At 42.8% G+C, this 13174-nt stretch overlaps 1 protein-coding gene across 1 annotated transcript in view; it reads left to right on the plus strand.

Moving 5' to 3' along the window:
* Window positions 1–8101: 8101 nt before the first annotated feature.
* The window catches only part of T265_13924 (hypothetical protein), a gene marked incomplete at both ends in the record, with an annotated part of 6896 nt that continues 1823 nt past the window's right edge, over window positions 8102–13174 (plus strand). Inside the window, 2 exons of the mRNA XM_009171192.1 lie at window positions 8102–8182; window positions 8858–8917. Of these exons, the coding sequence (XP_009169456.1) occupies window positions 8102–8182; window positions 8858–8917 (141 nt within the window). The remainder of the gene's footprint in view (window positions 8183–8857; window positions 8918–13174) is intronic.

Raw genomic sequence — 13174 nt, forward strand, 5'->3', positions numbered from 1 at the left:
CATGAAAGAGTGATTTCGATGCAGGTGCTACTACTTCATCTGACTCCGTTTTAGACGCGACAGTGCCACATAAGCCTTCATTCAGCCTCAGTCAGCCATCGGAAGTCCAACAATTGGCTGTTTCTTCAGTGCCCTTGAAAGGCACTGAAAAGTGTCGTACGGTCTCAAAACAGCAACCAAAGATGCAAGAGCACTGGATGAGTTCAGTGCTATATATTTGTAACATATTATTTGTCGGAATGCGTCCAGACATGCAAAGATACAAGTGCAGAGGACAACGCGTTCCCAAGGTCAGCATCTGTCCCACACGTTCCGGAGAGCAGGAACGTTGATGGAGCTTACCAAACACGGCAGCATGTGACTAGCGGAATGGGTGTGAATTTGTTCACGGCATGAACGTCGCCATTGGCTGTACAGAACGAACAATTAAACGACCATATTTGGCCGTTTAGTTATCCTGTACATTTAAGCAGAAGCTCTGTATGTTCGTCCGTGTCCGAGCCGTGTCCCGGGTTCTCTCTCTTCTCCCTATCGCGTAGTCTGACACGCTCAGTTCAGGCGTAACCAACAGACGGCCACCCACGATACAACAATTTTGTAGAGCTTCACCCTCGACTATGTCTTGGTTGACGAACTAGTCCCAAATGTTGCTGCATACAAATCAAAATCTTCCTGAAGATGTCGAGAAACCTTCTGAGACACTGATCCTGTGTTACAGCAATCGGTATTCACCACGAGCATTTCCATCCACATGAAGAAACTCATAGAATTGTCGTAACCTTCCGTCCAAATGAAGACTTAGTACTTGCAACCGGTGGATCTTTGGCATGTTATGTTGTCCTGTGTCACCCAGTTGACTTGAATGAACCGTAATGGGTGGGTGGGCCGGATGTGTGAAGCGAAAATACATCACGATGGTTGAATGAGAAAACGACCAAAATGATAATGGTACAATGGATGAACTATTTCTGTTGCGAGCGGAGTCACATTGCAAATTAACGGTATTACTTTGGATACAAACAAAGTACACTGTCCCTAGATCAGATAAGGGACTCCTAGGCGCTGGACCAGAAGGTTTACACACGTGACTTCCGCCTATTGGGACAGAATTCAGGTAAGATGCAACCTCAAATTTATTAGGCTCCACAGATGAAAGTGTGCGTGGTCGGTATACGCAGGCAAATTGTCCTCATTCACTAGTGAACACTGACCATTTATCCTCCAGGGAATCTATATTTTTGCCGCATATTTCGATGGTGGGCAGCAGATGTTGACAATGGGTTCGAGATGCCGAGTCATCGTCTATCCGATAAAGGTGGACTCTGACAAGATGCATTTGAACTGCTCATGGATGACACATTTGGATTGAACCACACCACGAGCTCCATTTCAGGTCAGCTTGTTAGAATCAAAGGTTAGCAGAGACTCATGAATGCAGTATTCGCGCACGCTGCTCACAAATTGTTGGAGCTGAAGCACTTAATCGATGTTTCTTGTGGTCCCATTACTATAATCATAAAGATAGACAAATGAATTCCGAGATTAACTGGCTCAGGTCCTCACCGGATTCTTGAACCATTTTGAAAGAAGCCGCGCCATCGTACACTTTTTCGTGATTCAGTTTTTGTACAAAATCTGCAAGACTCCTTCCAACGTTTTCGATTTGGACAAGTTTAAAGCTTCGATAAGGCTTCGAGCTTCAGACAAGGACAGAAAAGTTTGAAGTTAACTTCCCCAGTCAAGTTTGAGTAAAGCGGTTTGAATGCAGTCTTCCTCTGTTAATTTCTTCATAGGGATGTTTCAAAACCGAAACAATCCACTGTATCACGGCTTACCCCAAATTTAATCTATGAAGGGATATTCTGTTCTTGAAATAAAGAAACGCATTCATGGTGAAACGGTGCATAACAATCGCAAAAACACAAAATCCAGGGGCACCACCAAACGTGCGGCAGCTAAAAGCTGATTGGCTGATTATCCGAGCATGACGCATCATTCTAAAGTCACGCCGTCAAGGGGTGACGACCACAGTGGTTCACATACGTACACTACCAAAGGAAGGCGCACACAGACTTGTCACGTGACTGCGTGTGGCCATGCCATCGTTTCAAGTCACCACCTTGACAGTCATAAGTTTTCAAATAATTGTCATGTCAATCTGAATGATTAGACTTATCAGGAAGGTCAGAGTCCTGAAAGCAGCCAGTGAGCGCCCGAAATCTACTGAAATCCTCAGCTCCGCCAAATGTTGACCAGACAGACAACGCTCCCTCAATATGCAGCTCTTCAGAGCCTTGTATCAAACCCAGACAGCGCGAGTCATTGTTGATCAGAATCAGACAACTCCCCCGCAATATGCAGGGTGTCGCAGCCCCGTACTAAAGCCAAACCGTGTGCGACAGCACTTGACCTAGTTCAGACAGTGTCCCTCCAATAAGTAGCTTTAGACCGTTGTACTTTCGCACTCGCATGCACTCACACTCTCACACTCGCTTGTTCGGAATAATATAGCTGTTGTGTTCCTTTCTGTTAGCCTTTTTTCCGGCATTAGGCACTGGAGCGGGTCAGCAACAGGTACCACAGATTGGCGACTCAGCAGATATAGCAGTAATTGATTAGAGCTGCTCTCCCTCTAAATTGTGTTGATCAGGTGCTAATGACGGCTATGAAGGATTCCTGTATTGTTCGGGACTTTCTGTTTCGCTGTTTTTACGTTTCGAGCAATTAACTATCACCCGGATGCATGCAGTCGTCCCTCACAAAGTAGGCCACTTTCGATCCACTACAGTGGTGTCCCACTTCATGGCCTTAAGGACTAGGTTATCTTGCAACTATGTCAAGCTTTTACTGTAACATTGTTCTGCAAAACAACATTGGGGTCTGAGTTGCTGAGTGCAACTTTTTTTACCAGTCGGCTGTTTTAGCCCGCAATTCGTCCGGGTATTTCGTTTCCAGATGTACAGAAAGTTGCGACGCCTCGGGCGCAAAGCTTGTCTGCACACTGAGGTTGAGGGAATATTCCGCTAGAGCAGCATACCGATCTGACGAAACACGTCGCCTTTCCACATGTGCGCGTAGCGACGGAAATTTGCTTCGAACGTATTGTCATTGTATGTTGTTGTACGTCTTATTCAACTGACAAGGTTGTCGGTGAAAAGGAAGGATGCCTCCGCTGCGGAGCTACTTATTAGAAAATGCCAAATGATCAGCCAGGGAAGCAAAATTCTCATTTACATCTTGTTTACAAAAACTGAACATCCATCTTCTCCTTGAACGCGTCTTCCTGAACCTTCCTGGATATTCATTGACTGTTGCTCAAATCCAAGCAAATGTTACAAAGCGAATCCACAAATTCCTTTTCAAGAGACGCAAAGCGAATTTACAAGAAGAAAACATACTACCCGCATGCCTCCCCCATCAGTAGTATCACCGTTACACTGGTATCCTACTCACGAGCCCAAGTTTCGCGTTACGCTTCAACTCTTCCCGCGTGAACACAGTCTAACTTGATTCCCTCACCTATTTTTTCCCGGAACTTCTTCAGGAACTCTCACCATTTAGTGACAGTGCGATAACCTAAATCTTCTTTATGGCAGCCATGAATACGAGTGTGTTTACTGCTATATTTCTAGGCATAATACATCAAATAGGATGAAATCATTATGTCAGGAGTTTACTGTGCGTGAGAAACAAGAAAGTCGCATGGAATTCAACCCAAAAGTGCTCTACTAAAAACGACTTTGCACAAATGGTCAAAAAATATCTGTCTGATGGAAAACCCTGGCAACAGTCCTGATTAGCCTTTCCAAGGATAGAATAACTGCACAAGGGAAGTCGGACACCGTTTTTCCTACAGAGTTCACTCCTTGTGGGAGTAATTCGAAGTGGTACAGATGAACATTGGAAACTGGACATCTTTCCGTCTAGTACGGCATCTTGCACCACACACGTTGTGCAAAGCGACTGTTGCAAACTGATCGACAGAGAACAACTCAACCGAGGATGTCACCGAGCAAAAAACAGACATTTTAGTTTTTGAGAGCGTGCGACAGCAATCAGAAAAAGAAACTTCACATTGTTGGAAAACGCACAAGCGAGTAGATATTTTAGGAAGGTCAGATTCCTGAAAATAATCGCAGGACGCCCGCTACTTACTGGGATCCATCAGTTCTGCAAAAAACACTTCAGAAGGCAGCCGAGTCTACGGGTCACATAATCCATCTATTAATGAAGCGTTCAAGCAAGCAGTCAGCGATGATTGACGACGCTCGAGTGCTCAGGTGTGAACTAGACGAGATGTAAACCTTGACTCAGACAAACTTGATTCAAGGTCGAAAGTGCTCCTTAATTACTGCGACGCCACATGTAAGTCCGCACTCACTTGTTGTATTCTGGTTAGATGTCTTTTTCATCAATAAGGTTCTGGAGCCGGGGTTTCCGGTGAGTTACAATAGAATGATAAACCGGATGGATGAACTGAATACAAAACCAATGTATAGAAAGGAAATCAGACTAGATACTTCTACTTTTACTCGAAGTTGGAGAGACAAAAAATGTCAGCATTAGAACTGGATCTTTTTAACATCTTATAGACCTTAAAAGTGAACGTGAATTCGGACTTGCACAGGTGTCTCCGCCGACTTATCAACTGCACTTGTCAGAAAAATAGAAGAATCGTCAAATTTTATTGCACACTTACAATCGAAGGGTGGGTTTAATGAGGTGAATTTTTCGCTGGCGATATAGTTTTGATTTGTGCTGAGTTAAACGACATCAATGTTCTTCTGTTATTGTTTTTTTGTCACAGAAAGTCCTACCCTGTATCCCAATTTAAATTTGGCGCAAGCTCCGACAAGGCATGTAGCTCAAACCTAGATCACTTCTAACCATCAGTTCACGGTTAAAGTCTGACCATAAAAGAAACGCAGTTCAGGAAAAACGGCGTTAAAACACCAATCCACGATGTGTTCTGCTCAGATTTGGACTCATCACGTGGATGTAGCTGGGTTTGTTTGCCAAAAAGGAACAAAAAAGAGGATGGGAATGGTTGAGTCTACTGGTGAAAGTTAATCCTATTTCTAAAGTGTTTGGAGTCGGTGGCGCAACGAGACGATGTGTACACCAGTTTCACTCATTAACATAAGCAAACTAGTTTTCAGCTCATCCGTTTCTCAGAAAAACGTAAATCTTTCTACTTCTTTGACCGTAACCAAGAGCGACAAAGTCGGTTATAGCCAGTCGTTGTTTGGCGGGTGACAGGGCATATCACGCAACGGATTAGGTTGGAAACCTGATAAATAGTTTGCCGCCAGTTCTAAGAAATCGCAAAAGTTGAAAATACATTTAAATAATACGAGGGACATATGTCCACAAACCACGCAATCTAGAAGTAAACGAGTTGTTTGGTCAAATTTATGTAAAAATCCGCGAATTTGTGTGCAAGATCCTTGAGATTTGAATAAAATAACAAGCGTTTTGACGTTTCATAATTTGTAGTTGCTTTTGAGGAATTCGCAATCGGGAGCGAAGCTTTTTATTATATTTGTTCTTAAGCTTGGACGATTCCACGTAGACCGTCGGTCAGTTCTACAAACCTCACCTCGTGAGACTGTTAGTGCTCGGATGTGTATTTTAAAGAACCGCTTCGTTCTGGGCCTGCAATTACGGGAGAAGAATTGCACTTTCACCTGGGGAACTCCGAAAAAAACAAGTAATTGGACTATCCGATTGGTTTGGTTGAGCTGAGCATCGGGCTATTAGAACAAATGAATTTTTTGGAAAACAAACTGGGCTTCAACACGATCATTTGAATAGAAAGCAAGGTTTTTATGCGTAGCTTTTGGGAAGCTGAGGGTAAACCGTCGTTAGCATGTCTTATAATGGCCTTGTTATTTGCCTCAAAACCGATTCCTATTTATAGTAGCGAACACGTTCCCAACTCGGCCATACTATACTTGGTGTTCCTGATTTGACGAAGCAATTAGCGACAAAAAATTGGGTGAACGGAATCAGGACTGGCCAGTTTTGAGGAATTCTCACAAAAGCCTGAATAAAATTTTCAAGACTGCGTCGAGACACCGAACCGGTCGACACAAGTAATGCTCTACAGCGGGTTCTAGAGACAATTTGGTTCTCCGAGTCGACAAAACGCACGGAATCCAGTCGATTGTTGGGATTACCGTGAAAGAGCACCACAACTAATAGATGACGATTGTGCTTATTATCGATATCAAAGTGACGTATTTATTATTCTTGGCTTCATCTAGCAACGGCCTGTGCTTACTAGCGGACTTCCAGAGTGGTCTGCTCTCGTTGTCATCGTAATTTAGCTATTTACCTTAACTTAGACTTTACAGATTATAGTTTTATTCTGTCAGATGGATCAGGAAAATTTTAGTCTTGTAGCTCTTAATAAGAAGTCCAACCATGTACATGCCTGGCCAAAGAAAGACAGAGCTGGTACTGAGGTGGGGGGATCAAATTCACTGGAATATTCTGTTAGTAGTATGTGAAGGTAGGAAAATTTCAGTGGGGGTTTCGTCCTACAAGTGAGGAAAATCTAGGTCAGAAAGTCGGGAAGCAATGCATAGCTGTTTCATGTTTATTCGGAATCAAGGAAAGATTCGAACTCCTGATTTTCAACTTATATTTCAAGATCAGACTGCTCGGTCACATACAGCTTGTCAGTAGTGTGACTGGCCTATACTTGGATAGAATACATCATAACGGGTCACTGGAGAGTGATACCTCGGCAATCGATCCTTCACTGATGTTCTGATGGAAGCGCTTTTTTAAAAATTTCCTTGGGACGGGAAAAACGCTTTCCTCTGTTGATGGCGTCTGTCCACCATTTGCGTACAGTTCACAGTACGAATTAAACTGACTAGAATGCACCCAACTGCATTCAGCGAAAGCTTGAATTCGGCTGTAAAACTATGTCCAAGGTCGATGTTTTACGGATGTTTTTGAAGCATGTTCAGCTTGAAGAAGTAACACATATTCCTTGGTGTATGAAGTTGAAGTGAGGAGTAAAAAGCAGCCAGAATGTCAGCAGTCCATTGTTACTGATGAGAACCGTTAATGAACAAGTTCCACACAAAAGGAGCCATCCGGAAAACTAGCTAATGTTGACGAAGAAGTCAAATGCGTTTGAACCATATCTCCATTTTACGATATTCCCCAAATGAATGTGTTGTACATGGAACGTTTCATGTTTTTTCGGGACAATATAAAAAAAAAATTAAAATATTCTTCTTATCCCCACACCTAGCTGATGTTTCCCAAGAAATACACAACCGGCAGTGACCGAACGAGCTTTGATCAAACCTATGAGTACTTTTGCGGCATAGAAACCACCTAAAACTGTGTGCGTGAAACGCATTTACCCAAAACAATTCGAGTGGAAAGTGTTCGAACTGACACTGTTCCATAAATCTTGATCATCCCAGAGCAAAGTGACTCTCCTGGCACATTCCTGAAAAGTTTTCTTAAGTTGTTTCAAAATTCGTCTTACGCACCTAGTAAAATATCCTTTGGTATTTTTCATTTCTGGTCATCGTGTGTTGCATTCCTAAAGCATCAAGGTCACATCCACCACTCCAGACATGTACACCAGCACAAATAATCGATAATGTGTGATCCAAATTTTATTAAAGTATTCACAAAATAATTCAGTCGTCACGCAGCACAAAGTATGCTGGCTATCTCCCCATCATCGCTATAAAGCAGCCCAGCTATTTACACACAAACGCACAATACAAGGACAAAATTTTGGCGACAGAGCTTTTCACAGCAGTACACTGTCAGAGAAATAGATCGGAACCACTTGGCTAGCACCCGTCAGTTATTCAAATCCCAATATCGCCCTCCAAACTGATTCAGACTTGAGTCAGCGGTCACGTGTCAATGCTCTGGCCACGAACACAACTACTTCGCCATCCTGGTACACCGGTGGGTCTCTCTCGTAATTTGGTTTTGTCGATCACTTGACCTTAGTTGCATGCAAGAAATTATCAATCGTAATGGAACTGCAATGCAGACTGAAGATGATTGTCGTTCATGACAGACTAAGGCAATACATCAAAACGTTGTAACAGTTTAGGGAAGTAATACACTACTCATAAGGTTGGTGAAAATTCTTCGACAGTCCACGACCACTTTTGTCCTTCTTGGGGCTCATCAGGTAAGCGCAGTCCCCGATGTTTCGTCAACCTTATGTTCTATTTGAACTCAAATTTCACGGAATTAGCGAAATACAAACTCGTACCAGTTGTTTTTATACTCCTCTTAGTGTTTTGTCATTTCCATCAGAATATACTTTAACCGTACGATTATCCTTTATGCAGTTCATTTATTGGTTAATATGAAAGTGTTGAAAATAATTTTTCACGAGCAAACGGCTCATGTGAGTTAGCTGGCGTTAGAGAGACCCGACATGCTAATGGATTGATCACCGTTTTCGTTTCATTTGGCCAAGTTTATAGAGTTTTGGTCTAGTTGCAACTATATGCCCGTGGTTAGTTAAGCGACGCCATAACATAAACAAGCCGTGGGTAAGAGGCTATCTTGTTCCAGGTAAATAGGCCTACCTGGAAAGAGGTAACACTGCTAAAGGTGTCTATAAAGACTGGTTCGAACGTTCCGCCTTTGACACTGTATAGTGCCACTGTCATGTACTGTATCTCAACACGTTGAGAGCATACCGCACAGCTCTATGTTCTTCGGAGTAGCAGGACCCGATGACCCGATGGAACAAGCGACCTGACGAACGCAAATGATGCACCATGAATGCGTAAATATTGATTCCTACAAGGATAGGGATTTAGCCTGTCGTCGTGTCCTTCTCTCTTTTATCTAGTCACCAAAACCGTCTGACCTGGCAATCAGATTTTCGTACAAACCGCACAAGACAGCTTTAGTAAGTAAGAAATATCCACACTGAAGACAGTTTGCAAACCCTAACTATGCTTCCTAGTTGAAGACATTACCACAAAGGATGGGTCGATCCTCTACTTTCATCATACTTTGTAATCTCATGTGGTGATCTCAAAGTAGCCGATTGTCTTGTGGAACCCCAGAAGAGTCCGGATCGGCTAGCCTATCCGTTTGCCACAGTAAGTGGCTTTGAGCGAACATCTGCAAACAAGCTAGTGACCATCTGCAAGTGATTTAGGTGAACTGGCATATTCTTACCTCATATTTCCGGAAAAGTTGGGTCACCTGATACCTGCTCAGGTAATTCTGAAATGATCGCACTCATACCCTCGAGTGAGTGCAAAGTTTGTTTTCAGAACAAAGTCGCGCCTGGTTATCATCATCACCATCATCATCATCATCTCATCATCATTCATCATCATCATCATCATCATCATCATCATCATCAACATCATCATCATCATCAAAGACAGCAAGATCAGTGTTGGCGCTGATGCTTCACTACCGTGCACGCCTGGTTAGCCAAAGGATCATAGAGATAACATACGTTAAAGAACTCACATCACTTGGCATTTACCGTTCCTTTGAACAGAGTGAAACACTGAGAGTGAACTAAACTTGACTCGCGCTGATCGAGATAATCTTTCTTGATAATCTGACAGGCAGGGCAAGTTATTTCTCGACAACTCAGTTTGAGACAAAGTTACAATTTTTCGAGGATGGATGTAAACGACAGAAAAAAAACTTGCTGTGCTTTAAACAACTGTAGTATCAGAAATGTCCTGAATGTAGTGCGAAATACACGGAAGCTCACATCCGTTTATTCCAATCAAATGATATTACTGTGCTGTGCATCACATGAACCGGAATATGCCGTTTCGTGTATCATAAACGAAGGGCTTAGAGTCACACCAGTTCGAATTGTTAGCTCCATTAAGCAACTTCAGGAGCCCACTTGTTTAAGATCCTTTGTTGAAACTGCTCTATGTACACAACAACTTCCTGGGTGACTATACTCGTTCTTTCTTTCATTCGTTAGTTTCAATAAGGTAAAATTCGTGGTTTTAAAAAAAACAGTCAGTCTTTAATTGGCGTGCGTTTTTGATCAAAAACACAATGACAATATTGAGGTTTAAATTTAGAAAAAAAAACACCGACAGTTGTGGGACTGCAAAGATTGTTCTTTCGCCATTATTCAGTGCAAAGCCAGGTGTGTGGGGGTCGTGTCCGACAAGCCGATCACGCATTTAATGTGATAGAGGATTAGGAAGATGTGTTCGATTTTTTTGTCAAACAGTCTTCCTGTGGAATGAAAGCTATTAAACCATGCTTGTTATTCTATCTTTTGAGCATACAAGTATGGCCATCATCGAGTGCATTGGTTCGAAGCGGCACAACCTGAACGATGTTCAGTGAGAGCAAGGATCCAGTGATCGGATTACAAAACAAGAGAATGATGCTGTTTTTTCGGATGTGACTGATCGATTTGACCTCAAATGATCCACATAAGTCAGCTGATAAGTAAACTGTTGTATAACTAACTGACAGAACACGCTACTCATCAGAGTACCAGTATACAGGTGATGCTACTGATGGGAGGGCATACGAGTAGTATGTTTTCTCTTAAATCCGCTTTGCTTCTCTTGAAAAATGAGATCTATTCCGGAATTTGTGGAGTCGCTTTGTAGCATTTGCTTGGATTTGAGCAGCAGTCAATGGATATCCAAGAGAGTTCTGGAAGACGCGTTCAAGTAGAAGATGGATATTCAGTTTTGCTTCCCTGTCCAGTAGTCTGTAAATGTTCAGTTGGCATTTTGTAATAAATAACTCCGAAGCGAAGGTCTTATTCCTTTCACTAGCTCACTAGTCTTTCAGGCTCATCACGCAGGTGCAACCTCGAGTTACCACCATACCTATTTTCTAGCTAAACGCTGAATTTTACGTAACTGGTTGAAACGTATCCTTGGTTGAAATTAACCCCCAGTTGTTTTCAGCAAAATCTTTATGTGGACGTGATAGAACTCTCGAAAGTTGTAATTTTGAGCATCCCATCGGCTGAGATTCCATCAATAAACAAGCATTTGATGGTAGTTACTATGAGTGGTGTTAATACCCCGGAATTTCTCCTTTCTTGAAGAGGGAAATCTGGACAGGATTAAAAATACATTAATATATGGTTGAACTCATGTTTCTCAAAAAGTGATCTCCAAGATTAGATACAGTTCGCTCCTAGAATTATGTATTTGTCTACAGATTTGTCGAGTGAGAAAAAACATGGTTTTGACGAATTTCCTCGAAATCAATTGGTAAATCTGTGATATATAGTGGAAGATGGACGTTTAAGAACAGACAATCGATTGAGTAATTTCATTAGTTAATAGGATGGCCGGGATAGGCGCGCTCAGTACCCTGGAATTATGTAAAAAGTACAGTAGGATCTGGGAATTTGTGTACGTTTTTCTGTTGGTGTTGTAAACAGAACTTGCTATCATCCGGGAAGGTTTCGGGGCTTTGCTTGGGGACACGTTCAGTAACTCAGATCTGAAGAGGATGGCTCAGAAACTTGTTAGACCTCTCAGCAGTGCGCATATGTAATGGCCGCGCCGGGATTTGAACCCCGGACATCTGACAAGCGGGGCGAGCGTGTAACCACCACTCCATCAACCAGGATGACTCAGACCAAGTGCAAACTGCTCCACCCCGCCTCGTGTACAAGTCAAATAACCTTGGTGTCCGGCAAATCCAAGTATAGGCTGTTTATTCGGCACGTCTTATGGGAACAGGACAAGACCTCAACCCATATTCCATAACAGAAGCCGATAACCTCGACTATTAGATTGCTGTTCAATGGTACTTCAGACACCTGATAGCAGATGGCCTTTGGGAAACATCCTTCAGCCCAGTATGCGATCTGGTTGACAGGGTCACCACCCATACTGCGCTTTTCGGACGGATAATACCCGAATCTGACAAAAGTGGGTTTCCCAGTAATGTCTCCTCACTTCGGGTATATAGGTAAATCACAAATCCAGTGTACATATAAAGACAAACTCAGTACTTGAAATTTCAAAATTATTGATGAACGAAAATCCATTATTAGCCCAGAAGAAGGTGTAGTCCCACTGTGAGAAGTTTTCATTCAAACAGGCAGTCATTAGGTGACTACGTGATATGGACTCCGTGATTGGAGGGTGATCGTCTCTCTAATTGCGAGTTAGTCGCACTACTATTTAGCCGCTCTTGGCCGAACAGCTAAGTGTCCGAACTACCAGCATAAAGGTCACAGGCTCGAAACCCCCAGCTGAAGTTCCGTTAGCTGCGTACTGTGGATAATTCCCAGTAAGGGTGAAGCAGCAATAGAGTGTTTCTCCGCTTTTCAGGCACAGATCGCTTTCATTTGTTGGAAAATTGGAAATTCCAAAATCTTTCCCCACTACTAACAATTACGCTAGACAGCCCTATGCGTGCGCTTGTTTCGGGTGTTGGCATCGGGTGCTGTTACCTACCTTCCTTACACAAGGTGTGGCTCAAATGTTCAGTTGATTCCGCATAATATGACAAGTAAATTCACCAGCTGGGTGGGTTCTCGGTTTGACCGCCCTCATTTCTCGTCAATCTTTGATATTTTTCTCCAGGTTTAGACAGGACTGGTTGCATTCGTGGCACCAAACCATAAAACGAGTGTTTTCGAGGATCCAGAGCGTAATTTGACATAGGAATGTATTCAGTATCCTACTTGTGTCAAGAGAACTGCTACCATTGCTTGGAACGAGACACTGGAACCTAATTTCTACTTGGAAATATGCAGAAAACTTCCAATGTGTCTTCCACCTTCCCCTCAATCAAAACCTGAGATAAACGGCGGTAAACTGACGCCGACGGCCATGTGATACAGGTCTTCTATTCAAGTTTTTTGGACGTGTGTAGACAGTTTGAGTGTTTACATGTAACTCGCCCTTGGCCCTTTTCTTGCCCGTTCACAGTTGGTTTCTTTCTTTGATAACGCAGGGTGGTGAAGGAAACAAGGATACTATTTGTAGGCAGATATTTTCAAAAAGATTTGGCTTTTTAATGTACTACTCATAAGGTTGCTGAAAATCCGTAGACAGCCCACTTTTCACCAACCCTATGAGTAGTACATTACAAAGATATACATGTATCGCGATATCTCAAATATCGTAGCGACTGAAACATGAGGCAGCCTGGTGCAGCACATTCAGTTGCCTGAGAACATCACCAA

The sequence above is a fragment of the Opisthorchis viverrini genome (genome assembly GCF_000715545.1).
Source record: "Opisthorchis viverrini unplaced genomic scaffold opera_v5_121, whole genome shotgun sequence".
NCBI lineage: Eukaryota > Metazoa > Platyhelminthes > Trematoda > Opisthorchiida > Opisthorchiidae > Opisthorchis > Opisthorchis viverrini.